The 27,613-nt window shown below is 39.4% G+C and overlaps 1 protein-coding gene across 3 annotated transcripts in view; it reads right to left on the bottom strand.

Annotated features, from left to right (window-relative positions):
* LOC120414290 (inversin) overlaps positions 1-27,613 on the bottom strand; it is a 154,108-nt gene that overhangs the window by 933 nt on the left and 125,562 nt on the right. For 2 of the 3 annotated variants that reach the window (XM_052706314.1, XM_052706313.1), the window contains exons 2-7: positions 18,027-18,285; positions 17,602-17,914; positions 14,658-17,540; positions 11,525-11,804; positions 322-442; positions 94-260 (exon numbers count right to left, since the gene is read on the bottom strand). In XM_052706314.1, coding sequence (XP_052562274.1) covers positions 94-260; positions 322-442; positions 11,525-11,804; positions 14,658-17,540; positions 17,602-17,914; positions 18,027-18,285 — 4,023 coding nt within the window. Of the gene's footprint in view, positions 1-93; positions 261-321; positions 443-11,524; positions 11,805-14,657; positions 17,541-17,601; positions 17,915-18,026; positions 18,286-27,613 lie in introns of those variants that run through there. The other variant, XR_008211796.1, reaches the window with a different exon arrangement.

Raw genomic sequence — 27,613 nt, 5'->3', positions numbered from 1 at the left:
AAAGGTTACATAGTATCGCTTATTGCTATCGAGCTTCTCGGATGGCAGTGTAATGATTTGCTTGTTGCTACCGTGGGTCAACTCTAGGGCTACCTTACTGCTGCTGGGACCTGCGGCGGCGACGGCTTCCGCCCCCGGACAGTTCCGGTCCGTCGGGTTGGTGAGGATTTTCGGCAGGAAAAAGCTGCCAACCCCGGTGGAAGATGATTTGTACGGACCAAATCCAAACTTGGGGATGGTGTGGTGGTTCATCATGGGAACTGAGGGGTATAAGAGGGTGTCTGTCAGCGGGCTGCATACCTTCAGGAAGGGAGAACTTACTGTAAGCTGCACAGGGAATGCCCGTGTACGCGTGGGTCGCGTGCAGACATCGATGCGTCTTGGTCGTGCAGTTCAGGGCCCGTTCGTAGCGGCTCACGTCCGGACTGAGGCGGCGCTCGGTCTGTTTTGGAGGTTATGTTTAAAAACGATTAGTGGCCACGATCTGGACAGGGGTAAATCTTAACAAACAACTGCGTCAATACAAAGTTACTGTTATTACGGGGTTTGACAAAAGTACAGGGTTTTAGCACTCCGATTACGGTGAGTCTGTCTTGGTGGAAACGGGAGTTCAAAGGATTACTGATGTATGATACACAGTCTATGATCTATGATTCTGAAGAGGTGATAAGAAGTGAGGTGCCAACGTGCAAATTGGGTGCATCTCAAACGAAAGACCAAGCTCTACAAATATATCAACTGGTGAGCAATCTCTGGAAAACTCCGTTAACAAGATTACTTGCTGTCTCTGAGCTCAACTTGTGTGCACCCTAAAGTACTCCAGGTGGCAGAGGTGGCTTATCTAATTAACACCTTATCATTTGCACACGTGAAGCTTGCTGGTAAACCAGTTTGCAGTGGCTAGGAGGTTGGGCGTGTTTGGTTTTGCAGAATTTACATCCAGCAGTAGCTCTCGGAAACTGGGAGCGAATTTCGTTTTCCATGTTCCCTGAAGGGGAGACTGGTTGGCACGGCGGGAAGTATTTTTGTTGATATTCATTACTATTACGGACTTCGATTGGTTGTAGGGTAAATTTTACCACAAATTTCAATACTTCTTTTCAAGTACGGACTTCACAATTCAGGTCTTCTTGAAAATAAATTAGCAAAGAGAAAATAGTGAGGTAAGTGTTTGAAAGTGTAAAATTCTGTGAATTCATCGTTCTCAGGTAAGTAATTTTTCAATTCTGTCAACCCCTTCAAATTTGCAAAAGACTATGTAGTCTTCAAAATCTTATTATCTTTTATTTTTTTGTCAATTTTTGTAACTTTTCTAAACCAACACTTGTTTAAAAATGTCCTGAAAAAGTGTTGTTTCAAATTACCTGAAAAAAAGTCAGACAAAAAACGAAGGCTTTTTTCCTGTCGTGTTTTCCCTACGAAAAGAGTGCTGACCCTAGCTCACAGCAACCAAAAAAAAAAGTGCTGAGTTGAGCAGCTGAGTGCACTCATTTTCACTACAGTCAGCGGCGTAGCGTTTCCCTCCCGGGGGCTGTTCCTGCCGAGTGTAATCGTGAGTGTTTACTCGGTAGATCAGAACTTATTTCTTGTTTTTTTTTCGCTCTCTTCTTCCTGAACTTTGACTGGTTTTGGGAGCAGAAAAAAATGAAGCAATTCCCCATCAGCCTTTTTTTTTGTTGTGAGATGTATTTTGACTTTTTTCTGCTGTTAAAAAAATTAGTCCAAATTACATTTTCCCACCCAAAAAAAAAAAACGCTGATTTTTTCCTCGCCTAGTAAGACTATTTTCCCGAACCACTTTTGACCACCAGGGAAATTTACTGTAATGGAATAGTAGGGTTTGCTGCCGCTGCTCATTTCTCTGACGTGCCACTAAATTAAAATTTGCTCCGTTCATGCATACAAAGGAGGGACGAGCGCGCGAATCGTTTTGCATAAATTTGCACCACGTCGTCGTCTTCATTCAACACTTGGCGAACACAAAAAAAAAATCTTCTGGGGTTGAGTGATTTTTTGGCGCCCTAAGGGCAAGTTTCTTCCAGTTTGGTTCCTGCGGGATTCTTTTTTTTTGTGATTTCATTTTTTCATCCCCTCAGGATGTAATTAGAGCGTGATGATTGGGATTTGCGATGCAATTGTTGGGGCGAGGGGGATTAACTTTCAGGGATATTTATCTGCTTTGAGTGAGAGTAATTGCAGAGCCATTAGGAGGTCGAAACTCAAAAAAAGCATGGCTATGCCAACATTTTGGTAAACACAGGTGACATAAGCTGATTGTTTTCAATTTAGTTGATGACGACATGGAAAGGAATTCCATCTAAAAATTACCATTTGAAATAAGCTGGCTTCAAATGGGTGATACAGTTTATTTTTTGATTGGATCAGCAAAAACTTAAGCTCAATTAAACAATATGGAATTGGTAAAATAACATACCGTCATCTGGGGTGAGCGTACACACGAAGCAAACCAAAATGTCAGTTCACTGCTAGCATGTGACTGCAAGCCTACTGTGTCTATAGAGGAGAAAAGCAACTCGCGACAAAATTTTGAGGTTAGGAATTTTGACAAGTATGATTTTCATAAAGTATTCGCCTCCTTTTCTCTCCCACAGAACAACTGGGGACAATGTAGCTGTCAAGCTAGGCCAAAATGTTAAAGTCACTCACCAAATGAACTTTGAGTGATTTGAGTTCATTCCTGACGTCACGATTTTCTTCTCTATTCAACCACTGTCGCCTGACTTGTGCCGGTCGGCTGCTTGAGAATGAGAGACGTGAAAATATGAGCTACACTCACTCAATTCGTGTCATATGACTGACTCGTAAAATCCTCTTTAAACACTATTTTGACTATTTTTAAAATATTGAAGACTGTGCAAAACACTTAAAACAACCATAACTTATATAAGGCTTTCTAAGCCCAGTGAAAAAAATATATTTTAACCCAAAAATGACGAACTTCTCGTCACAGTGTCCTGATGCAAACATTAGGTCTATTCCCGTACCTGCAGAATTGCAAAATTTCTGCAACTTCTGCAGAATTCTGCAGCCAGCATAAGTCACTTTTTTGCAGCACGTTCCCGTACTTTTCAGCTCGCTCTCTTCATCTCTCTCTTTTGCAGAAGTTCTGCAAGGAGAGAGGCCGCAAAACTTTTGCCTGGGTAGCGCGTTCCAGTACTTTTTCTGCAATATTGTACACAGTTGAGTGGATTTACTCAAATTGGGTATTTAAGTTTTTTTTTCTTTTTTTTTTAAGGGATTAACAAAAATTGTAATTGAAAAAGGTACGGGGACTTATTTTGTTTATGCAACTCAACATTTTATTTAAAAGATGCTTATGCTTAGGTAGAAATTATACATTAGAAACAATTCAAAACTTTTACATTAGGTAAAAAAATAGAAATGAGAGTTGCAGGTACGTTTAACAAATATAATTTGAAAAAATTACAAACAAAGGTTTAATATAGAAGGGATCATAAATACATGTTTTGTTAGCAGACCATTTGAAGGATTTTTTATTCAGGATAACAGAAATAAATTATGGATGTCATATGGAAGAACAACTACGACGCAGCAAAATTGAAAAATATTAGAAAGTAAATGAATCACAAACTCAAAAATAAGGAAACACATAAATTTAGAAACTCGGAAATTAAGAAAATCATAAATGAAAAACTAAAAAAAAAAATCAGTTATTTGAGAAATTTAAAATGCAAATATTTATTTCAGAAAAAAATCACAAATTCAAAGCTTATAAATTATAAAGTAATTCTAAATATTTAAAATTAAAAAAGCTTAGTGTCAAAAAATCAAAATTAAAAAAAATAAGGTTGAAAAATATTAAAGTTAGACCTCAAAAATTCAAATATTTTGAATTCGAAATGAACAAAATAAAAATTTTTAATATTGAATAGTTCAAAACATCAAAAATTCAAAATTTACAGTTAAAAAATTAAAAAAAAACACATTAATTTTGTAAATTAAAAAAAAAATAAATTATAAAAAATAGATACAATTTGTACTCTATCATCCGAAGACCTTTACAAAATTTCTAATCTCTAAATCCTCTGAATATGCATTTCTAACCTAGAATATGACTCCAAAATAAGTGTATTTTTTAATTATTCAAGATGGCGGCTTTTAGGAATTTAAGAAAATAAGAATTTAAGAATTTAAGAATTTAAGAATTTAAGAATTTAAGAATTTAAGAATTTAAGAATTTAAGAATTTAAGAATTTAAGAATTTAAGAATTAAGAATTTAAGAATTTAAGAATTTAAGAATTTAAGAATTTAAGAATTTAAGAATTTAAGAATTTAAGAATTTAAGAATTTAAGAATTTAAGAATTTAAGAATTTAAGAATTTAAGAATTTAAGAATTTAAGAATTTAAGAATTTAAGAATTTAAGAATTTAAGAATTTAAGAATTTAAGAATTTAAGAATTTAAGAATTTAAGAATTTAAGAATTTAAGAATTAAGATTTAAGAATTTAAGAATTTAAGAATTTAAGAATTTAAGAATTTAAGAATTTAAGAATTTAAGAATTTAAGAATTTAAGAATTTAAGAATTAAGAATTTAAGAATTTAAGAATTTAAGAATTTAAGAATTTAAGAATTTAAGAATTTAAGAATTTAAGAATTTAAGAATTTAAGAATTTAAGAATTTAAGAATTTAAGAATTTAAGAATTTAAGAATTTAAGAATTTAAGAATTTAAGAATTTAAGAATTTAAGAATTTAAGAATTTAAGAATTTAAGAATTTAAGAATTTAAGAATTTAAGAATTTAAGAATTTAAGAATTAAAGAATTTAAGAATTCAAGAATTTAAGAATTTAATAAAATTTAATTTTAATAAAATTGAAATCAATTTAAAATAATATAAAATATGATGTGTAAACAACGTAACTTATGTTTCAGCAAAAAAAATATGGTCATTTCCGGCTGGTTCCCTCCTTGACTTGATACATAGTTTAACTAACAAGTACCCAATAAATCAACAAATTATAAATTATATAATCAATTATATTTATTATTTGTTTGGCACAGACTTATACCTTTTTTCTGAATCCATCATTGAAAGTTCAATAAAATACATTTAATATTTTGGTTCATATAAGAATACAAGTTGGTAGCACAATCACAGGTACAATTTATTATTTGCCAATTATATTTACCTATTATTTTAACACACATATTTAGTCTGTTCAAAAACAATTTAAGTTCAAAAATCATTTCTCAAACAAATATTTATTAAAAATATATTAAACTCAAAAGAAATGTGTCTTTTAAAAGTCTTAAAAACATTTTGTTTTTATGATACAAATTGTTTGTTGGGTTATTAGCCATGCTGTAATACTGGATTTACTTATCAACTTTATTAATACTAAAAAATAATAAATTCGCTATATCATTACATTAATGAACTAAGCCTGAAATCGTTAACATAAAATATAGTTCTCAATAAAACCGGACATTAAAAAAATACACCAAAATCCATCAATTCCAAATATACAAACGTCCCTTCAAAACATCAAATTTATTACAAATCCATAATAATAAAATGCATGATTTAACCCAACTTGCCAATTTTATGTAAGCGTGTACTCACACCAACTTGCAGTTACTTTTCAACACGAAAGAGAAGAGAGAGCTTGCAGAAAAGAACTGGAACGGTTTTGCTGCAACTTCTGTCTCTCTCATTGCAGAAGTTCTGCCTGAGAGAAAAGTTACTTTTGTTGCAGAAAAGTACGGGAACGCTCTGCTGCCGATTTTGTGCAGAATTGCAGAATTCTGCAGTACGGGAATAGACCTATTGATCGAGCTCGAGCTGTCACTGCCCTGTGAAGTATGTTTTCTGACATATCTGGCGGCCAGTCAAAAAAACCAGCTAGAAGTCGCCTGACAAAAAACTTTTGCTAGAAAGAGATAGGAAACCTGATGCAAACAAACGTCCAGCTGTAACGTAAACATACTTTGAATGTATTGGTAAATCTCTGACTAGAAAGCCTTATTCACAATTACATTTCCACGCATAAATACAAACTTTTTGTGTAAAAACTTGTTTCTTTATGTGTGTGCGTGCAACGTCGAATGAGCGTTGGTCGACTACTGCCTCGCATTGCAGCTGCTCAATGAGCTAGTGCACTCACGACTGCGCCAGGTTTGTTTATGTCACGGTTTTGCGGTTCAGTGAATGGATCTCAAAAATTCGTGTCAGCGTCGCCGATTTTCGCGTCATGACGCCTGACATTTGCAGCACTGATCGAGACTACAGTCTGAATAGGGACAGCAGTGTTTAGAGCACTTAAAGGTTTTAAATTTGGAAATGGATGTACACATTTTGTTGGTCTGAGTCTGTTCTATCCGAAACCAACCAGAAAATTCAAAATATTGTGCTCTAACATGGTTAAAATTGCTGTCCCAATTCGCCCCATGTGTCCCAATTCACCCCAGATGACATCGTACATCGCGATACAACCACAGCTTTTATCTTAATATGAATTGTGGATCAAGTTGTATCTAAACTTACAGAAAAATTTGAAAAAAATGTCCCACTCATCCTTCATTTTTAGAAACAAAGGTCTTGGGTTCGATTCCCGTCACTGACACTTTTTTTATGAGGATTTTTTTTTCGAAAATGCTTTCAGGAGTAAAAAGTTTTCGGCCATCTCGTGCATGAATCTCTGAGTTCATTCCAGGGGGTAACGAAGAAGACGCCATCTTGGAAGTTCAGAAAACAAACACTGAGAATCAGTATTATACATATTACTATGGTAACACGAAGTGTGTTATCCTGGTTACTATGGTTACACGAAGTGTGTTATCCTGGTTGAACTCAAAAGTCCCATGCAAATGTGTAAAAGCAAATTGGAAAATGTGTAATGCCGATTCTCATTGCGGAAATTTTGAAAATCAAAAAACCAAACAACGATTTGTTATGGGCTACCATTTGACAGCTAGTGGTTTTGTTGTGGGCTCTCATTTGACAACCGTGCTAATATCGACTGTTGTCAGTTTGCTTTGGTCGGAATAGGGTTGCCATCCCCCCGGTACGTTCACCGAACTTTTTTACTCTCAGTCCGTGATATATTTCCTCTCTGGATGGGTTCTACTTCAAGAAGCAAATCTACGACGATCTAGCATTCATATCTCCACAAGGTACACACCCCACAAACATTGTCGAGTACAAATTGCCCCAACAAGTGCTGCTCATGCGAGCAAAGTGGTTCTTGAATTTATTCTTGGCAGAGTGCAACGAAACAAGAAAACAAAAACTTGTCTTTTTTCGCTCAAGTGACAACCGGCACGGAAACGAAGGTTGGTCCCAGACAAGCAGACAAAAATGTTAAAAGCTTGTTTTGTCTTTTTTACCGATTTTCTTGACTGTGGTTTGTGAGTTTACTTGAGTACGGTAAAATTGAAAACATCAAAATACAAAATACTGTGAAGAGTGCAGTGAGTGCATCAGAGTGAGTCAGTGAAACGAAGTGATGGAAAGAGAGAAAGAGATAGAACGAGTGATGTGTGTTTGGGTGGCTTAGAATAGATGGTACCTCATCTGTCATGCATACCTCTTGCTGACAGAGCGCAACCGATGCGCGCACGAAAGAGACAGTGCGATTGAGAGAGCGAGAGGGCGAAAGGTTGGGGGGATAATGGTGGATGACACGTGGATTAAGAGTGCAGTATTTTTTTTTGTTTTTGATAATTTGTGACATGTTGGCAGGTTGGCGACACACGCAGGAGACGATTAGAATGTAAAGAAAGAGAGAAACGATCGGTGAGAAATGGAACATGGGACGGCTGAAAATGAGCGCTGGGTTTAAGGGTACGTCAATCTGTCAGTTTTGTCGGAAAATGTCACCAACTGTCACGTGGGTGACATTTTCAGAAGCACACTTCAATTACGGACTTTTGTCTTTTGGTTTTGCAATAAATGTGTATAGTTGAAGTGGAATGTAAATCCATGTAAGGTAAGTGAAAATTGAATAAAATCTGTCAACTGTCAATACCTGTCACCGTCTGTCTAGTACTGTCACTGAACGTCAATCTTTCTGTACGTTGACTCAAATTAATCTTTATAGTTTGATGCTATAATTTCATAATTTCGTCAACGCACAAAGAAAGCAAGAACACCACCCATCAAACTGGAAGTATCGCGTCTTGCGTGACAGATCAGGATTTTATAATCAGTACTGCTGCAAAAGTCAAAATGGCACGTCAGGCTGCCATCGTTAAACTCGGGCGATGCAAAACTGGAAATTAGCGCGCACTCGTGTCGCAACATCGAAACTGATTGAGCAGTAAAAGTGTTTTCATTAAAGTTTTTACTGCACTTCTCAACGGGGAGGTCGATGAAATTACGCGGGGTCGGGTCGTCAAGCAAATCGGTAAACAAGCTTTAAAGCACGTGACAAACCTCCCATCCCCAAGCAAAAGTATGCTTTAATCAGAGAAATTGAGTTCTCGACTTGAAAAGATTTCCTCTTGTATGAGATTTTTTTTTGCTTTAGTTTTTTCTTATGTCTCTGTTAGTCTTCGTCCACAGTTGGTCGGTCCGTGTGCGACTTGGAGTCGTTAGTATTATGTAGTAAAACAAAACAAGCTCACGTACACCGCCAGTTGTTCAGTAGTAGACAAACACACAAAGTTGGAACAAAATAGAAATGTACACATACGTTCTGCGAGCGAGCACACATACGTTCAGCAAACACACAAGACGACGAAAGTCCAACACGAGTAAATAGAACCGTCGTAAAGTGACACATTCAATTACGAGTTGAGCTGGGAAAGCAATGCTGTTAATCGTTGAAATCAACGGCGTTTATATCATCGATGTCGATGATCGTTGATTTAAACGTAATCGTAATCGCAGCCATCGTTGATTTAATCGTCAACGTCAACGGAGTCGTTGATTTAAACGGCGTTGATCAACGCGTTGATTATCGATAATCAACGAGTGGATCAACGGCGTTCTTTTTTAGTTTTCTAGAGTTTTATGAGGAAAGAACGATTTTTTCATAATTGTATTGATTGGTAAACATTCTCAAATAGATGTGACATGGTTGTTCGGGGATCCGGGTGTACCAAGAGGACCGAAGTGACCGGATTTTAAACCGTAATTTAAGCCCTAGCTAATTGCTGGTCACTTTCATCTCCACTTTGATTCCCAAGTCCAACCAGGATTTTTCTAATGTAAATGACACCGAGGACGGACTATTGGGAACCGAGATATAGTCGGATTATCACCGGAATTATTGTTCCGGCGGGTTCAGTAAGAGTCTCGCGTGGCTAAATAACGACAGAATTTGTTTTTCTATGATACAATACTGAATTGACCGCATGACCCATGTTCCAGAACCCAGATTGAGATCGGTCAAGATGTCAAACTTCATGACAGACCGGAGTAGCTTCCAAAATATTTATGACCTACTGCGATCGGTTTTCGGCACCACACGGAAGATTTATCTCTTGGGGTTCGATCGAAACTCATTGATCACCAACAGTAGGCTACTCCGGTCTGTCATGAAGTTTGACATCTTGGCCGATCTCAATTTGGGTTCTGGAATGTGGTCAATTCAGTATTGTATCATAGAAAAACAAATTCTGTCGTTATTTAGCCACGCGAGACTCTTACTGAACCCGCCGGAACAATAATTCCGGTGATAATCCGACCATATCTCGGTTCCCAATAGTCCATCCTCGGTGTCATTTACATAAGAAAAATCCTTGTTGGACTTGAAAACCAAAGTGGAGATGAATGTGACCAGCAATTAGCTAGGGCTTAAATTACGGTTTAAAATCCGGTCACTTCGGTCCTCTTGGTACACCCGGATCCCCGAACAACCATGTCACATCTATTTGAGAATGTTTCCCAATCAATACATTTATGAAAAAATCGTTCTTTCCTCATAAAACTCTAGAAAACTAAAAAAGAACGCCGTTGATCCACTCGTTGATTATCGATAATCAACGCGTTGATCAACGCCGTTTAAATCAACGACTCCGTTGACGTTGACGATTAAATCAACGATGGCTGCGATTACGATTACGTTTAAATCAACGATCATCGACATCGATGACGTTGATTCATCGATTAACAGCATTGTGGGAAAGCATGTTTGGGGACTGCCCATGATTTTTAGTTAGATTTGTATTTGAAAATTAATCAATTTCGTTTATGATAAGTCCCTTTGAAGCACATCGTAAAACATAAGTCGCAGAAGGAAAACAATAATAATACATTTTTTGTTGAAATTGTTGTTTGACACCAGGTTATAAAAAAAGCTGGAACAGATAATTTATCTGAATTTCACTCTGGGTGGATATGCATTTGTGAACATCGTTTTACATGAGGTAACTTTGCGGAGAATTAACATATTGTGTTTCATTTTAGCCGTTTTTAGGGTCTTCCGGAGAATCTGATATCTCCGATTTATTGTGAAGCAGATACTACTGTTGGCGTATGGTATTTAATCGAAAATACACCTTTCGTTTTAAAAACTTGAAATTTAAACCAGGGTAGATGGTTTTAGATTGCAGATTAAGCTTCAACAAAGTTATCATAGCTCAATAAGTAATAGAGTAATTCCAGCCCAAAACAGGAATTTTTTAGGTACTTTTTTCTCGACCCTCTCCGATTTCAATGAAACTTTGTAGACATGTTATCTTAGGCATATATAAGCCATTTTTGTGTATATGGAGCCAGTTACACTCGATAATGACATTTGAGAAGGGCGTAAGTGTTTTAAATATTTTTGTATTTCGTAATTTAAATATTGCTGTATCTCGAAGCCGTTGCATCGTATCAAAAAGTGGTCAAAGACAAACTTGTAGGAAATTTGACAGACTTTTCGAAAAAAATACACTGAGCGAAAAAAACACTCCACTTTTATGAGATTTTTTGATTTTTAAGTTTAAAAGTCAAATTTGAAGGTGAGCCCACGATTTTTTTTCGTTCAAAATTTTTGTGAAAATAGCCTAAGATGTTACAAAAAGACTCACGAAAAATGCAGGATGGAGCAACTCACCTAAAAAAAAAAAATCTTATACTGAAACTGTTTTTTTTAAGTGCTCTAAACGTCAAAATTTTCAAAAACCGAATACGGGAATCGATTCTCCAGACAATTTTACATAAAAGTTTCCATATTGACCATTGTCCTAAGTCCTATCATTGTAAAGTTACAGCGGTTCTAAAAATAAAAATGTTGAAAAAATAGGTTTTTTGATGGTTTTTGGCAATTTCTATATGACAGACTTGATTTTTCAGTCTCGAAAATATTTTAACCGAAAAGCTCGTTCAATTTCCCATTAGTTTGTCTCTGACCACATTTTAATTGGATGTATGGGCTTACGGGTATAAATGTTTATGCATGCATCATCTCCATTACCACCAAAAATATTAGTGGCCTGTTACTGAAGGAAAACTGAGCAAGTTGAAACCACTCTAGCCCACACATACGCCCAAATCACACACACAATCAGAACAAAGCAAGTGTCCAGCTGAACACGACCCCACACTCACCTCGTCGTACACCTCGGAGATGTTCTGGAAGTTGTAGGTCTCGCGCTTCTGCAGCGTCTTCAGCGTGTCGTACAGGAACAGCTCGAAGTTCTTGAACGAGTACTCCGAGTACGGGTACCGCTTCAGGGTCGACCCCGTCTCGTAGCCCAGCTCGATCGTCGACCGGTGGTAGTCGTCGACGGCCCGCTTCACCAGCACACTCTCGTTGATCTTGGTCGACCGGATCTGCAGGCTTTTCAGCTCGAGCAAGTGTTGGAAGATTTTTCTTTCCATGTAATATCTGGAACGGTGGCGGTTTCGAGGTTTCGCGGACGGAGTTGGGAAGGGGCGGGAGGGGGACAGAAAAAGACAATTTTGTTTTCGAGTGTGTGACAGGAGGAGAAATCAGAGGGAATTATAAAGATGCAATTGGTGTGTGGTAGGGGTTGCACAGAAAGAATTTAAAAAAATCAACGACTGAGTAGAGAACCAAAGTCATTTTAGGAGGTCACAGCAAACGCAAGTTGGGGAAAGAAAATGTAAAGAAGAGAGGCACACGAACACTCACACTGAAATCACAGACACAAACAGAAATGGACAAGGTGATGGAGTTTGTGTGAGGTGTGGGCGAGCAGTTCTTTGCAAAATCATTTCATGAATCTCTGCATAATTGTTTATTTTGAAAAAAAAGTTGCCATCTTGATGCCATCATTATGTGACGGCATACTATGTTTGTTTGTCAACAATCCTGCAGTTGGATGGTGATGGCGAAGTGAAGGAAGAAAGGTTTTTGACATTTTAAAGCCCGCCGTCTAGTTCACCAATCATTGAGTCGAAAGAATTTTCAAACGACTGAGTCCAAAGAAAAACTGACCGTACAATAATTTATTTGCTTTGAAACACTTTAATGTACACTGAACCCCCGGTGGTTGGTCACTTTTTCGTTTGACACTTTTTTAGTTTGCACCCCGTTGGTTGGTAAAGTCAAACTAAAAAGTTACACAAAAAAAAGTCAAACTAAAAAGTGACGAACTGTCACTTTCTACACGGCGCTCACGCACACTATCAAAACAAACGTTTGGAAGTATATGTGAACTCCGTGTAAAAGGGATGTCAAACTAGAATGTGACCCCGTTCGTGTGACAACAGTTGGTGTCAAACCATCGCGGTTTTAGTGTACTAATAACGAATCTTGGACCATTTTGTGACTTCTTTTGACGGTAGACATTAACAGGGGGTTGTTCATTGCCAATCATCAATAATGCAAGCGGAAGGTGATGGGTTCAATTCCTGTCTGGCTCGGCAAAGTCAGATTTCTTCAAAGAGTATTTAAATCTACTCACTGGGAATAATGATCGGTAAGGGATTGGTTCTAATCCAGAGGTCGTCTGTTCGATTCTTGTACCGGGATGATAGAGTTTAAAAAAAATCTTTCACTAAAATTTGAAGTAAAACAATACTAAAAATTTTTCGCAAAGAACTGCCCGAACAAACCCGGGAGAATGGAACGGTTCTTGTGAGGATGTTGTGAGGAGTTCGGTTCTCGCGTGGAACTTTTTCACGGGACGACGGATGCCGATTGCGAGATGTCTATCTGTCAGAGCGCGTGTTGCTGGCCGGTTTGATTGGATTGGGGTTTTCGGTGAGGTTTGTGGATGGTTCCTTGACGGGTTTGCCAATTTGGTTGCAACGGGGTAGGATGATGTGGGGTGGCATGAGGGGTTCGCACAAATTGGTTCCACTTTTTGAACGTCGACGATTTTGGGTTTGAAATTCAGTGCACGTAGCGCTAATATGTTGCACGATTTTTCACTTCTTAATTTTGCACTCTACTTTTTCTTCTACACGCTTTTCTGAGGCGTCTTTATTTTTCTACAAACACAAACGTGGTCGTGGATCGGGCTACTTTTTCTTATTTTATGGGTTTTCTAACGTGTGCTAACTAACTCGGTGGGTTTCTCGTCTTTCCCTGTTGGACGTTTTTGGTGTTAAGTTCTTTGATAGATGCACGGAAAAGATCAAACTGTATTTGAAAAGTGTGAAATTTCTAATTATCCCAGTTTGTTTTTACCATCTCTTCCGTGCATCCACTTCCGTTCGAAAGGCTTTTTTCACAGCAAAAGTTGAATGTTGGCGCAAAAAATAGTCCCACACTCCGTACCGGAAGGACAAGGTTTTCTTTCTTGGAACTCTTTTTTTCTCAACTCACATGTCTGGCAGTGGTAGAGTTTGCCAAACATTTCTGCGTGCTGCACATTTTTCATGCCAAATTGTTTTCCATTTTCGTTATCTCCATCTCGGCCATGCTGGGAGTTCGCGTAAGATCGATTCGATATTCTTTCTACGTTTTTCCACAAACTACACATAAAAAAACTCGTGTGGTTTTTTGTTTAGAGCACAACTACATAACACCAGAACAAATGGCTACCACTACAACACACACGCACACGTCTACGCTGCAAAACGCTACCGGAAACAGTTTCACATAAACACGTGCATTATGGACCACTAGCAGTACAAGTTTCTTGTGTCTTTTTGTTTTGCACTTTTTTTTCTTCTTCCTCTAACGTACGTTGACAGATGATTTGTTTTGTTGCTCGCAGAGCTGATCTGCTTGTTTCCGTCACATGCAACCGGATAAGCCGGAACTGGCTCAATTTATATCGCTATGCGAGTGTGTCTGTTTCTGTGCGTTGCTGCACAGCACAGCTTTTGAGGTTATGGGATCTCGGTAACGGAATTTATGGAAGCGAGAGTTTGGGTTTTTGTGCGCAAGTTGGATCAAGCATGGAGCAATGGTTCGTAAATTTTGTAACAAACTGTTTGTTGCTGTTTGACTGTTTAGGAATCGGAAGTATGTGTGTGGAAGCTGAGCGGGATGAGAGAGAGAGAGATTTTGACATAGAGAAAGAGAGAAAGCTCTGCTCTGTTTGCAATGCGTTTTTTTTATCTGAAACAATAACACGGGTGGTTCCACTTCAGAGTCTGTTCGATCGATTGTTGGTTGGTTAGAATGGGAATGTAAACAAGAGAGAGTGGGATGATTTTGAACTCAACGGGGATTCCAGGGACTTACAGGGTATTACTTGAAGGGAATTCAAAGTGCTTCGAGTAGCTACTAACAGAATAAAACAGAATTCCTTCGTTCACCTACCTGCGAATGTTCCGCTGGATCGACTGCTGGACGGTGGTCATGTTGACGGCATTCTTGTCACCTGGTTTGCGTCCATCGGGCCGGGAACTGGCCGCCCGACCTTCCTCGAGCATCGTAAATGCCGGTGGCCTCTTGGACAGCACAGCCGTACTGGTCGGCCGATCAAACACGGTCGACTTGCTTCGCAAAGATTGCGGGCTCGGTTCAAACCCCGAGTCCTGATCTTTGCTGTTTTGCGCATCGTCGTCACCCTCCTTCGAGCGACTCTTCTTCTTCAACTTTCGCTTTTTCTTTTCTTCCAAATCACCGGAACTGATTCCACCAGCACCCTCCCCACCCTCGTCCAAACTCACAAAGAAGCTTCTCGTCATGTCGACCTTTTCTTGATCGACCGCGGCCGCCACCGCCAGTGGAACCACAGCATCGTCTTCCGTGCGCACTTCCTCCTCCTCGACCTGCTCCATCAGCGATTCGGTGGACCGTTTCAGCTTGGGTCGCTGCTCCTTGTCAAAGCTGACCTTTTTGGGCGATTCCTCCGCTGGCGCCGGTGCCGGAGTCGATGGTACCTCGTGTTCAGTCTGCTTCGTCGTTTCCTCTTCCGTACCGGGTACCGTAGCTTCCTCGCTCGACTTTGACGGTGACTCTTCGGCCTCCGAACTTTTCTCCTCCGTTGGCGATTCCTCGGCCGCTGGAGATCCTGGCTCTGGCTCGATGACAACGATGGGTTCGGGTTCTTGTGGGACAATGGCCTCATCCGGTGTTGGTTCTGGCTCGGGAGGTTTCTCCTCAATGGGGTTCGATTCAGGTTCAGCGATTGAGAGTTGCTCGACGACAGGTTCTGGCTCTTGTATGGGTTCTGGTTCGGGTTCCGGTGGTGGTGGAGGAGGTGGCGGTGGTGATGGAGGAGGCGCTGGAGCGGGCACTTCCCTTTCCTTAGGCTTCAACTTGAGCTTTGGCATCTCCTTCTCCGACGAGTCAGACTTGGATTTGCTTGATTTGCTGTCTTTGCTTGACTTTAGCTTTGGTCGGTCCTTTTTTGGAGGTGCCATCTCCTCGTGCACTTCTAAAGGGACCACAGGAACCTCCTGCACGGATTCGTCTTTTGCTTCCGCTATCGTCTCTGGGCTCGCTTTGCTCTTCATCTTTGCGACGCCCTTCCCTGCACTAGTTTCCGTTTCGCTCAAACCTTCAAAATCCGACTTGGTTTTCTGATCGACCGTATACGTTGCATCCGTCGCTGCGCCATCATCCTCCGTCGACTTGGCCATCACTTCCGGCGTTGGATGTACCTGTGCTTCCGTTACCACTTTTTCACCCTGCATCGTTCCGGCTTTCTGCTCCTCTTCACTCGGTGAGTCTGTCTTTTTCCCCGTTGTTTTACCATCTTTTTTCAACTTCTTCCCGTTCTTGCCCTTTTTGTGCAACTTCTTTCCACCCGACGATTCCGATGATTTTCCGTCCGATTTTGTGTCAGACTCTTTCCTAATGTTGAACTCCGCTCGCGGTGGTGTTTTGGGCAGTGATTGTTCCTCCAGACCGTCCCCGTTGCCTCCGGAACCGCCCAGCATCTCCGACGGTACCGTCAACAGTGAGGATGGCTTTCCGTTCTTGTTCAGTTTGAGCGTTCCACCGCGTCCGGACTCTCCCATCGAGTCGTTCTCCGATGAACCGCTGTGCACCTGCTTTAGCACTATCCTCCCACAACGTTCGCCGGGCTTCCGAGGACCGGCTTCGCGTTTTTCCGCGTACATAAACTCGTACTCTTTGAGTTCCTTTGCCTCTTTGGATTCCTCCCGGCGATGTGACGAGCGGTCTTTCGATCGGGAACTTTTGGACGAGGAACACTTTCGGTAGCAGCGATGCTTTCTCCGCGTGTGTCGGCAGCAATCTTCGGAGGACGATTCACTTGTGATGGACGATGATGAGCTGCTGCGTCGTCCCTTGCTGTGGTGATGGTGGTGGTGACTTCGGTTCAACTCTACGTTACTTCGGGATCGACTGATGTCAGCCGCTCCCTCCTTGAACAGGTAGACGGTATCGCTGCAGCTGCTAGTTCGCCGAGCTCGGTGGCTTCCTTTCCGCTTGTGACGACTCTTCCGGTGGGACCGATCGTCTTCGGCAGCCTGACTGTCCGAGTCCGTGTTGGAGTTCATGTACACGATGTAGCGCTTGGATGTTTTGAGGTCGATCAGTTCCTCCTTTTCCGTAAGCTTGAGTGGCTCGACCTTGTCGATATCGGGAAGGATCTTCTGCTGTCGGCTGGACAGGCGTAGCTTGTTCGCCGGAAGGCCACCTTGCATCTGGAGGAACTTGGCGGTCGAGCGGAAACCTTTGGCCAGGGCATAATCCAGCGGTGTAAGGGGGGCACTTTTCGAATTTGGCCGGTACAGGTTGTTGATCTCGGCGCCGAGTTCCAACAGAAGCTTACACATGTCCACGTTGTCATGGCCAGCGGCCGTATGCAGCAGCGTCCTTCCGTCATTGCTGGGTGTGTTGATGTGCTTCGGTTTCATCTGCAGCAGCCACTGCACCAGCTGTCTCCGCCCAGAGCTCGCTGCATCGTGTACCGGAAAGTCCCCCTTGGCGTTCCGCAGCCACAGGTTACCCTTCTTCATGTGCAGTATCTTGACCGTCTCCATCTGGCCCTTGGCACAACCACAGTGCGCGGGGGTGCGACCTTTACGATCTTGCCGGTTCGGATCGGCATCGAGCTTCAGAAGCAACGAAGTCGCGTCCGCATGACCCAAGGTCACCGAATAATGCAACGCCGTACAACCGTTCGAATCGATTTGGTCCGTGTGAGCACCGCACAAGTTAATCAACGTATCGATGCATTCCGTGTGACCCCGCGAAGCCGCACAGTGCAGGGCCGTCAATCCGTCCCTAAAACAAAATTACGAACATTAGTTCATAACGTTACTAGAACGATCTTTCTCCAACTCACTTGTCCGCACTCTCGACGTGCGCACCGGCTTTGATTAAAGCCAGCACAGCTTTGGCAGAACCGGCCGAGGACGCCCACAGCAGCGGCTGCCGCCCGTCCTTGTCTTCCACTTCGACCGAAGTGTCCGGATGGGCTAGCAGCGTGTTTAGGATTTCCAGCGCCAGTTTGGCCGAAGCACGAGCCGTTTTGCCCTCGTAGTTTGCTCCGCACATCTGTGCCGCATAGTGCAGCGGACTGCCCCCGTTGATGTCCGGCGTAGACACGTCAGCACCGGCGTTCAGAACCGACCGCAGAGCTTCCACTTCGCCACATACTGCAGAAAGGTTATTGTTGTCGATGGAATTCCAAAGGAGCAAAACAGAAACACAGAAAACAAACATTGATGAATATCGATTAAACATTACCAGCCGTTACTTGGAACCTACCGGTAGCCCAGTGCACCACCGAGTGTCCCTCGTTGTCCAGGGCGTTCACGTCGGCCCCGTTCGCCAGCAGCAGGTTGACCAGCTGCAGGTTGCCCTGGATGACGGCCAGATGGAGCGGCGTGAAGCCGTCCTCGTCGGCCGACTCGATCAGCTCGGGGGCCACCATCGCGACGCTGGCCGCGGCCACAATGTCCCGTGAACTGGTCGCGTAGTGGAGCGCCCCCCGGTTGTTCCGGTCCCGCCGGTGGACCGCGTCGGGCTGCAAGTTGAGAACGAAAAAAAAGCGAGGTTAGGTTCGTAACTCACGTTTCACAGCAATATGGAGACATTTTACGACTTATCCGAGCTTCCGGGTGAGCAAGTAACGAAATTTTTACTGCTTAATCGAGTATTAATAGTGTTTTAGCGATAAAATCGACCAAAACTGATTAAAGGATGTTGAAATGAAACTACTTTGGCGCGATGTTTATCAAGTTGTGGATGGTTATTTCGCGAGCTTGTTTGTTTGTTTGCACAAACGCCGCCTGGACGTTCACAGAGTTTCCGGTGGCAACCGTTCCGCTGCCAAGGGAACATGTCGAATGGTTTGTACAGTTCATATGTGTTGTGAGTTTCGTTAAAATTACCTAGGGTGACCTTCGTTTTAGTTTAGTCAAATATTTAAAGATTGATCCAAATGATCAAAAATGAAACTTTAATCGGTATTTACAAAGGATAAAAAAAAGTTTTATCTGTCCCCAAAAAAGATAGGTTACCAAATTATATTTAACTCACGTATTTTGATGTTATAATAATTCCTATTTATTATTGTTTTTATCATATTTCTCCAAAAAACTCAGAAAAACGTAAAAAAAAGTTTGAAATTATAAATTTATTTCAAAGCTAAAATCCTCAGTCCAGCTGGATGAATGTTTTTGAGCTGGTGTCACAGTCAATACCACATTCTGTCGCGGTTGAAAATTTACTCGCAGCAAGAGAGCAAAAGTTATCCCAATTCCCATGTTGGTGGTGAAAAACAGGAAAATCAAAACACCCCCCATTTGAACAAACCATGAATGAAATCTGGAATGATGTTGTAATCGTAAAAGTGTCCCAAGTTTTAAATTCAGATATATATTTTTTTATTGAAAATCCAAAATTTACTACAAAGCTTTTATTAGTTATCAAACAATTAAATCAAAACACCCGTAATTGCAAGCTCAAATTCACCCCAAAGGACGTCCTCGCTCCGGACCTCACCCGGTTCCGTGGCATTGACATCGACCACACGGCCATAGCGGCGACAGCTGTTAAATTCTGAATTCCATGAAGGCCGTGAAATCCTTTGAAAGCAGTCTGCACATTCATGGTGTGGAAAGTGCATACATGTTTTCCGCCCTGCCGTGCCCCCGAGCCCCGCCTTATGAAGTTCAAACGAATCAACCATGTGGAAGTACTTTGCTTTGCCTTTGGTTGTGACTTTTCACGGAGGTTTGACTCCACTTGACACACTGATTGCGGGTTGTACTGTTAGGAATTACTACTTGATTTTTATTTTATTTTAATTGATGTTTGATTCAAAAAAGTTTGAAGCTGGCATAAGGTCCCACCACAAATGACGTAGCTTCATTTTAGGACTGATCAATTTTTAGAATCAAATATTTAATTCTTTGGTGAATATCAATGAAATTTCAGAGTTTCAAAAGTTCATAAAGCGTATTTTAACCACTATTTTTTCATCAATTAATTGCTTTTGTGCAGAAAAAAAGCAATTTGAAAAAAAGTAAATTTAATCAAAATTTGATGTTTTGATGGATTGATTGAATAGAAGTGGGCTTTTGCTCACTTTTTAAATGCTACATTTTGTCTTTGTTAGTTAAATTAACAGTGGACCACTTTTTTAATTTTACTCGAAATTGAGAAGTTCCTGGTTATACATTTATAAAGTTCCTTAAATTAACATTATTTCAATTTACTAAAGTCATAAAAACAGTTCAAAATAGGTTTGATAGTTGTTTGAATCTTAAAAGAGAAATGATGTTTTGTTGTGAAAGTGCTAGTGGCCATGACTGTTGTCAAATGTCAAAACGACTTTTATAGCGAAAAAACAAGTTAATGTCAGTCAACACTGTTTTTGATGATGCAGAACATGCCAAATAAAAGATTTCTATTTAAATACCCACTTAAAATTGTGATTGTATTGAAATAAAAGTAGTCGTATCACTCCTCCAATACGAGATATCGGAAAATACCCCTTAAGACTTAGTTTCAGGCAAATCGATATCGTGTGAGTTGGCGTTGAATTACTCATCTACATTAGATTTTTTTTTTTGCTTGACTCCATTACGATGCTTGGCTTTGGAAATGAGCAATTCTCTACCAAAACCAGAAATGGATTATATTTGTATTTTTTTATTTGGCTCAAACTTTGTGGGGGCCTTCCCTATGACCAAATATGCTATTTTGTGTCATTGGTTCACCCATACAAGTCTCCATACAATTTTGGCAGCTGTCCATACAAAAATGGTATGTAAATATTCAAACAGCTGTAACTTTTGAGTGAATTTTTTGATCAATTTGGTGTCTTCGGCAAAGTTGTAGGTATTGTTGAGGACTTTTGAGAAATAAAATAGGTACACGGAAAAAATTGAGGATTTTTTTATCAACTTTTTTTCACTACAACTCAATTTCCCAAAATACGTATTTTTTGATTTTCGAGATTTTTTGATATGTTTTAGGGGACAAAAATCCACAACTTTTGAGCCATAGAGAAACATGGTCAAAAATCTGCCGCCGAGTTATGAATTTTTGAAAAATAGCGATTTCTGGAAAAAATCGAAGTTTTATGCAAAAACAAGTTTGACATTATTTTTTAATGCAAAATTGAATTTGCAATCGAAAACTACTGTACATATTTATTGATAAAGGGCTCCGTTTTCTAGATATAGCCACCGAAAATTTGATTTTAGCGAAATATTTTCCGTTTTCCAATTTTTAAAAATAGTGACCATGTGTGACCATTTCTAAATTTTTTTTTTAAAGTTCAGAAAATTTGCTATAAAATTGTCTAAGAGACATTGAAGATTGGACCTCGGGTTGCTGAGATACAGCGGCTTAAAGAAAAAGAAACACGAAAATTGAAGTTTTCTAAGTCTCACCCAAACAGCCCACCATTTTCTAATGACGATATCTCAGCAACTAATGGTCCGATTTTCAATGTTAATACATGAAACAATCGTGAAATTTTCCGATCTTTTCGAAAAAAATATTTTGAAAATTTTTAAATCAAGACTAACATTTTAAAAGGGCCAAACATTGAATATTACGCCCATTTAAAATGCTAGTCTTGATTTAAAAAATTTCATAATATTTTTTTCGAAAAGATCGGAAAATTTCACGACTGTTTCATGTGTTAACATTGAAAATCGGGTCATTAGTTGCTGAGATATCGTCATTAGAAAATGGTGTGTTTTTTTGGTGATATTAAGAAAACTTCAATTTTCGTGTTTCTTTTTCTTAAAGCGGCTCTATCTCAGCAACCCGAGGTCCAATCTTCAATGTCTCTTAGACAATTTTATAGCAAATTTTCTGAACTTTTCAAAAAAAATATTTTTAGAAATGGTCACTCTTGATCACTATTTTTAAACATTGAAAAACTGCAAATATTTCGCTAAAATCAAACTTTCGGAGCTATATCTTGAAAACGGAGCCCTTATCAAGAAATCTGTAAAGTACTTTTCGATTGCAAATTCAATTTTGCATTAAAAAATAATGTCAAACTTGTTTTTGCATGAAACTTCGATTTTTTCCAAAAATCACTATTTTTTCAAAAATTCATAACTCGGCGGCAGATTTTTGACCATGTTTCTCTATGGCTCAAAAGTTGCGGATTTTTGTCCCCTAAAACATATCAAAAAATCTCGAAAATCAAAAAATACGTATTTTGGGAAATTGAGTTTTAGTGAAAAAAAGTTGATAAAAAAATCCTCAAAAATTTTTTTCCGTGTACCATGTTTTTCTCAATAGTCCTCAACAATACCTACAACTTTGCCGAAGACACCAAATTGATCAGAAAATTCACTCAAAAGTTACAGCTGTTTGAATATTTACAAACCATTTTTGTATGGACAGCTGCTAAAATTGTATGGAGACTTGTATGGGTGAACCAATGACGCAAAATAGCTTATTTGGTCATAGGGAAGGCCCCCACAAAGTTTGAGTCAAATAAAAAAATACAAAAATTAAAAATGGTCGAAATTGGCCGATTTTGTTGAGAGTTGCTCAAATATAATTAATTCCCCTTGAATTAAATCAAAATGAACCCATGATAGCGTTAAAGATTCCCAAATAAAATCAATACACAAAACAAACTAAATCAAAATTTTGCATCTTTTTCAGCAGTCAGTTTCGTAACGGCTGGATTGAGCCAAATCAATTTGAAAAAAAAAAACTGGAATAAAAATCGGCATTACATTATTTCTATTTAAATTTTTACTTAGCTTTGATCAATCTATTGAAACTCACCCGACCCCTCCAATCCTAAAACCACATTTAAAATGTTTCCCTCCCTGTCACTAAACCCAACCAGCCAGTGGATTGCGATCAATTTCCGGTCACTAGCTGCAAAGCCGAGCCAGCCGTCGTCCTCCAAACACTAATCCGGACCACAACCACTTCAAAACGACCCCGCTCAAAAGAGATCGACCGTAGATCACGTAGCTTGTAATTTATCATGAGATTCGATTTGATGTATTTTTCTCCTCTCGTCCCGGCTTTGATTTCAAATTGATTACGTGGTTTACGGACGACCCCCTGAACCTAGTATCGCATTACTAACCGGTGTGGTTTGTCCACCGAGCAGCTATCAGTGCGAGAGCAGGCCTTGAAGCCCGGTTTCACCGCAATGACCCGGGTGTGACTTCCACGATCCATATTTGCTTGTTTTCCTGCCCCTGTTTTGATGGCAACACCGGCATGCCTCCCACCACGGGGCGCCAAATTTGTGGCCAATCGCGGAAATGGCTGATCCTTGGTTGACACTGAAATACTTTTGGGTTGATATTTTGTCAAAATGAAACTTATGGATTTTATTGTTTCGATATGGTTTCTTTTAATTATAATTTTAATTTGATTTTCCTAATTTTCTTTTTTAACGTGACAATTTGACATTTCCAGTGTTCCCAGATCGATTGGTGGATAGGTTTGCAGCAATGCCAAGGCTGGTTCAGTTGGTCGAGAATAAAAAAAAAACCCCAATTCAATCCGTTCCAATTTGCACAAACTGGCAAAAGTTACGCCTAACCGGTTTGCTGTGCACTTGTGCTCATGTGTCTGTGCGTTTCGTATGTGTGTGTGTGTTTGTGTGTCTATATGTGTGGCATCATCACTTTAGGGGTGCAAAAACATCCTTCCATTGGGCTCCATCTAGCCAGGGTGTCATCGGAAGACTCGCAACGCGAGAAATCGGTTCAATTTCTAGTTCAAATGCTGCCGGCTCGTGTTTTTTTTTTGTTGCTCCCAGGAAATGAAATTGAAGAATTCAACTCGAAATATCAGGCTGTTTTTTTGCGCCTCGATGAAAAAGTAGGTGGTGGGAGAAAAAGAGCTTCCGAGGCAAGTATCGAGCGTTTGAGACCATCCTTTCGAGATTGGGACGGCCAGATGGATCGAATGATGGAGGACGAGCAAAAGCGCTTCAGATGATTAACGATGAATAAACGGGCGCTTTGATGAGTTGGAAGAAGCAAAGGAGTGAGCCCTGCTTCAGTCACGGGGAAGGAATCAAATTTGATGCCTTACTTTTTGGAATGAGATTAGTTTTGGAGTGTATTCAGAAGCTGAGGTGGATTTCTAAAATAAGAATATCAAGATAAATTTAAATGAAAAGGATCAACTGATCAAATACATTTCTTCAATTTTGAAAATTCAACACTACCTTAGTGATTGATGCATTCCTCACTAATAGGGGCAGCCCGAGCAGACGGGAGTAACTTGGGAAGGTCAGTTTTTGATATTGTGAGAAGATCGAAATATGTTACTGGGATGATCGGATTTGTTGTTAAAATAACAAAGATTTGTTCTAAGAATAACTTAAAAACTGGTATGTCTCCTTAACAAAAAAAAATATAAAAAAATCAACTTTCAAAATCTTAACTTTTTAAAATAATTTTAGCTTAAGGATCCCATTTCATGGCCAAAAAATTACCCCGACGAAATTGGTCAAAATTATCCCATAGTTCTAGCCAATTCCCAGTCAAAACTATCCGAATTCTGAAACGGAATCTAATTAGAATCGTACACAAATTCCGTTTCAAACGCAACAACCGGTTCGAACACGGAACCGGTTGTTGCGTTTGAAACAGATTTTGTATACGATTCTAATTAGATTCCGTTTCAGAATTCGGATTGAGTTAACTGGGTTTTAACAAAGTCCCATAGGGCCTATATCAAATTATTAAAAAAATCAATTCTCAAAATTTCAACTTTTTAGAATAATTTTAGCTTAAGGACACCATTTCATGGCCAAAATTTTGACCCCGACGAAATTGGTAAAAATTATCCCATAGTTCTAGCCAATTTTAGCAAAGTCCCTTAGGGGGTCTATCAAATATTAAAAAAAACAAATATCAAAATTTCAACCTTTCAGAATAATTTTAGCTTAAGGACCCCATTTCTTGGCTAAAATAATAAATCCGAAGAAATTGGTATTATCCCAAAGATCTAAACATATTTAACAAAACAAAAAAAATATAACAGATTGTGTAGTGGACACTTAGAAACTTTTCCATTTGTGCGATTCATGGTTATTTTATTTCCCAGTCAGAACACCAAACGAATTAAAAATCTTAATATTGGGAGCGTTTATGAAATGTATAACATTTCCTCTTATTAGTGTGTTATTAAACATTATCAATATAATATCACTTCAATACCAAATCTTGTTATTTTATCATAAACTGTTATTATTTTTTCTTCTTGTAATTTAAGTTCAGGATAAAATAATACCACTTTTTTCACTTTTTTTTGTTATTGAAACAAAGAGAAACGCAAAAAGTAAATTTTTCAAAACTTGTTTTCGTTGAATCGGGATAACTCGTTATGATTACAAGCAAAGCCCTTATGTTTATAAATCAATTTTTTTGATGAGGCAAATGCAAACTTCTTCTTACACCAAAACTTCCAATCCATCTTGTGACACGTTCTATATTTTAACAGCAGACGTGTTAAAAGATAGCACACAAGCGACGTCTCATTGTCTGTTTTCCACAAAGGCATCCTGTCAATACATAAATCGGCAGACAGTTGAACTACTTTAGTCACGCTTTTGCCATTCAGATTCCGAAAAAAAAATACACTGTTTCAACACCACATGGTTCGTGTGACCTTGTCCCATCACAGTATCGCGTGTGAACTTGCCGTCTGCCAGCGCTAATCGAAGGAAATCAATTGATGGCAATAAATTGCACACCACGCCTTTAACGTTTCGATATCGTGACTCAGTTCAGAACAATGAATTGGGAAGCTTTTCCGAAACCATACAATCGTTATTTCTTGGAAAAACTCTCGATGTGAACCACGATGGTGTCTGAGAAAAAATACTTTAAATCGACAATTAAGCAGTAATTTATTGAACCGGAATAGCAGAATTGGTAGATGAAATCGAATTTCACTAGTTCCACAGGAAAACACTCCAATTGTAGAGAAGCCAAACGAAGCTTTACTAGGAAATTTTCATCACACTTATCATCGAAGCCATTTGGCCAATTGCAGATAAACCGTAAGCTGCAAAGGAACTCTTATCGGGAAAAGCTGATGAAAGTGGCAGAGCTGATGTGAACGATAGGGAAAATCGTTTTCAACAGGAAAACTTAAACTGGCTCTGATGTACACAAATACACATTATACACACTCACACTACACAAATACACACTCGGAGCAGAGATTGAACTTTTAATGGTGCAAAGCGAAAGTAAATCTAAAGGTATTTGCATTAAGCATCCTCTCCACCTGTTCCTCGAAAAAAAGTATTCCAATTTCACGTCGTCTCCGGATCCCATGCCGAGGAAAAACTGACGAAGATATAGCTCAATTTTGTGCTCCTGAAGGGGGATAAAATCTCGACATGCCAAGGCACAAACACACGTGTCTCAATTTCTTCCAGCAGAAGCAAACCAGTCTTCTCTTGCCCTGAAGACGACGGTGTCAACGGGGTGAAGATCTGCATCCTGATCTCGGTGATCCCACCGGGGTGGTGCATTCCTGCTGCAGCTGCAGGGAATTTTAAGATTGTGGTTATGGAAGGAAAGATAAATGTTGGCATATACTGGAGCAAAATTTGAGGACCCTTCAAGAGATGCGCGATGGAATTACAACAAACTCGAAACTCTACAAAAAGGCGTTCTCTAGGGTTTTTTCAATCAACAAATCATAATTCTATGCAAAGTTCCCAAAATTTTCGTAAAAATGATAGGTGATCAAATCAACATAGGTATTGTGTCACCTTTTTATCCCTCGAAAAAAAAAAGTGCTATTTCAGATCTATTCGCGAATCGTTTAGATTGGTTCCACGAAGCAGTTGCTATCGAGGGAATCGCCTCGGCAGACTGCTACAAAAAGCAAGATTCACTTCAGAGCAAAAAAAAAAACGAGCCTATGAGACCTCGAAGGCGGTCCCAAGCTTTTGCATTTTGTTCAATTCGATTCCAGCTAAATTATGAACGCCTACGCACGTACAGCTTTTCGTTGTTGTTGTGAAAGGAAGAGATGACTAGAGGTGCTGAAAATTCAAACGAGAGTCGCATGAATTGATTTTTAAAAAAATATATGGGTAATTCTCTACCAACTCACACGAAATCGGGAAAAGTTGCCCCGACCCCTCTTCGATTTGCGTGAAACTTTGTCCTTAGGGGTAACTTTTGTCCCTGATCACGAATCCGAGGTCCGTTTTTTGACATCTGGTGACGGAGGGGCGGTACGAGCCCTTCCATTTTTGAACATGCGAAAAAAGAGGTGTTTTTCAAAAATTTGCAGCCTGAAACGGTGATGAGATAGAAATTTGGTGTCAATGGGACTTTTATGTAAAATTAGACGCCCGATTTGATGGGGTACTCAGAATTCCGAAAAAAACGTATTTTTCATCGAAAAAAAAAACACTAAAAAAGTTTTAAAAATTAAATGAGTTGGCGGAGAATTACTCATATTTAAATTATTTTTTTCTTTTTTTTTTGCATATTTTTATCTGATCAGGCAAATGGCAGGTATTTTTTTGTGTGTATTGCTTTGAAATATTAAAAAAAGAAGCCATTAAACACATTTGCTTCATAATTTTTTTAGAGTATTTTATACAAATTGAGTTACTGTAATATGCTACAAATTATTTCTTACAGTAGAAATAGAAAACACATGTTTCTGTACGAAACTTATTATCATAATGATAAGCAGGAAAAATTTTAAACAAAAGTTTGCCGAAGTTGTAGTTTATAAAAAAATGTCTATTTTTTAAGGTGTTTGTTCGTTTTACCTTAAATCTCAGAAAAAAATGAATTGAAAAGATGAAATTCTATACAATTTTCTGGTTAATCTCAAAATTGGTTTCTGAGATATGAATT

This window comes from Culex pipiens, chromosome 1 (genome assembly GCF_016801865.2).
Source record: "Culex pipiens pallens isolate TS chromosome 1, TS_CPP_V2, whole genome shotgun sequence".
Lineage (NCBI taxonomy): Eukaryota > Metazoa > Arthropoda > Insecta > Diptera > Culicidae > Culex > Culex pipiens.
The sequence above is the reverse complement of the archived record's forward strand: the minus strand, read 5'-3'. Positions and strand labels throughout refer to the sequence as shown.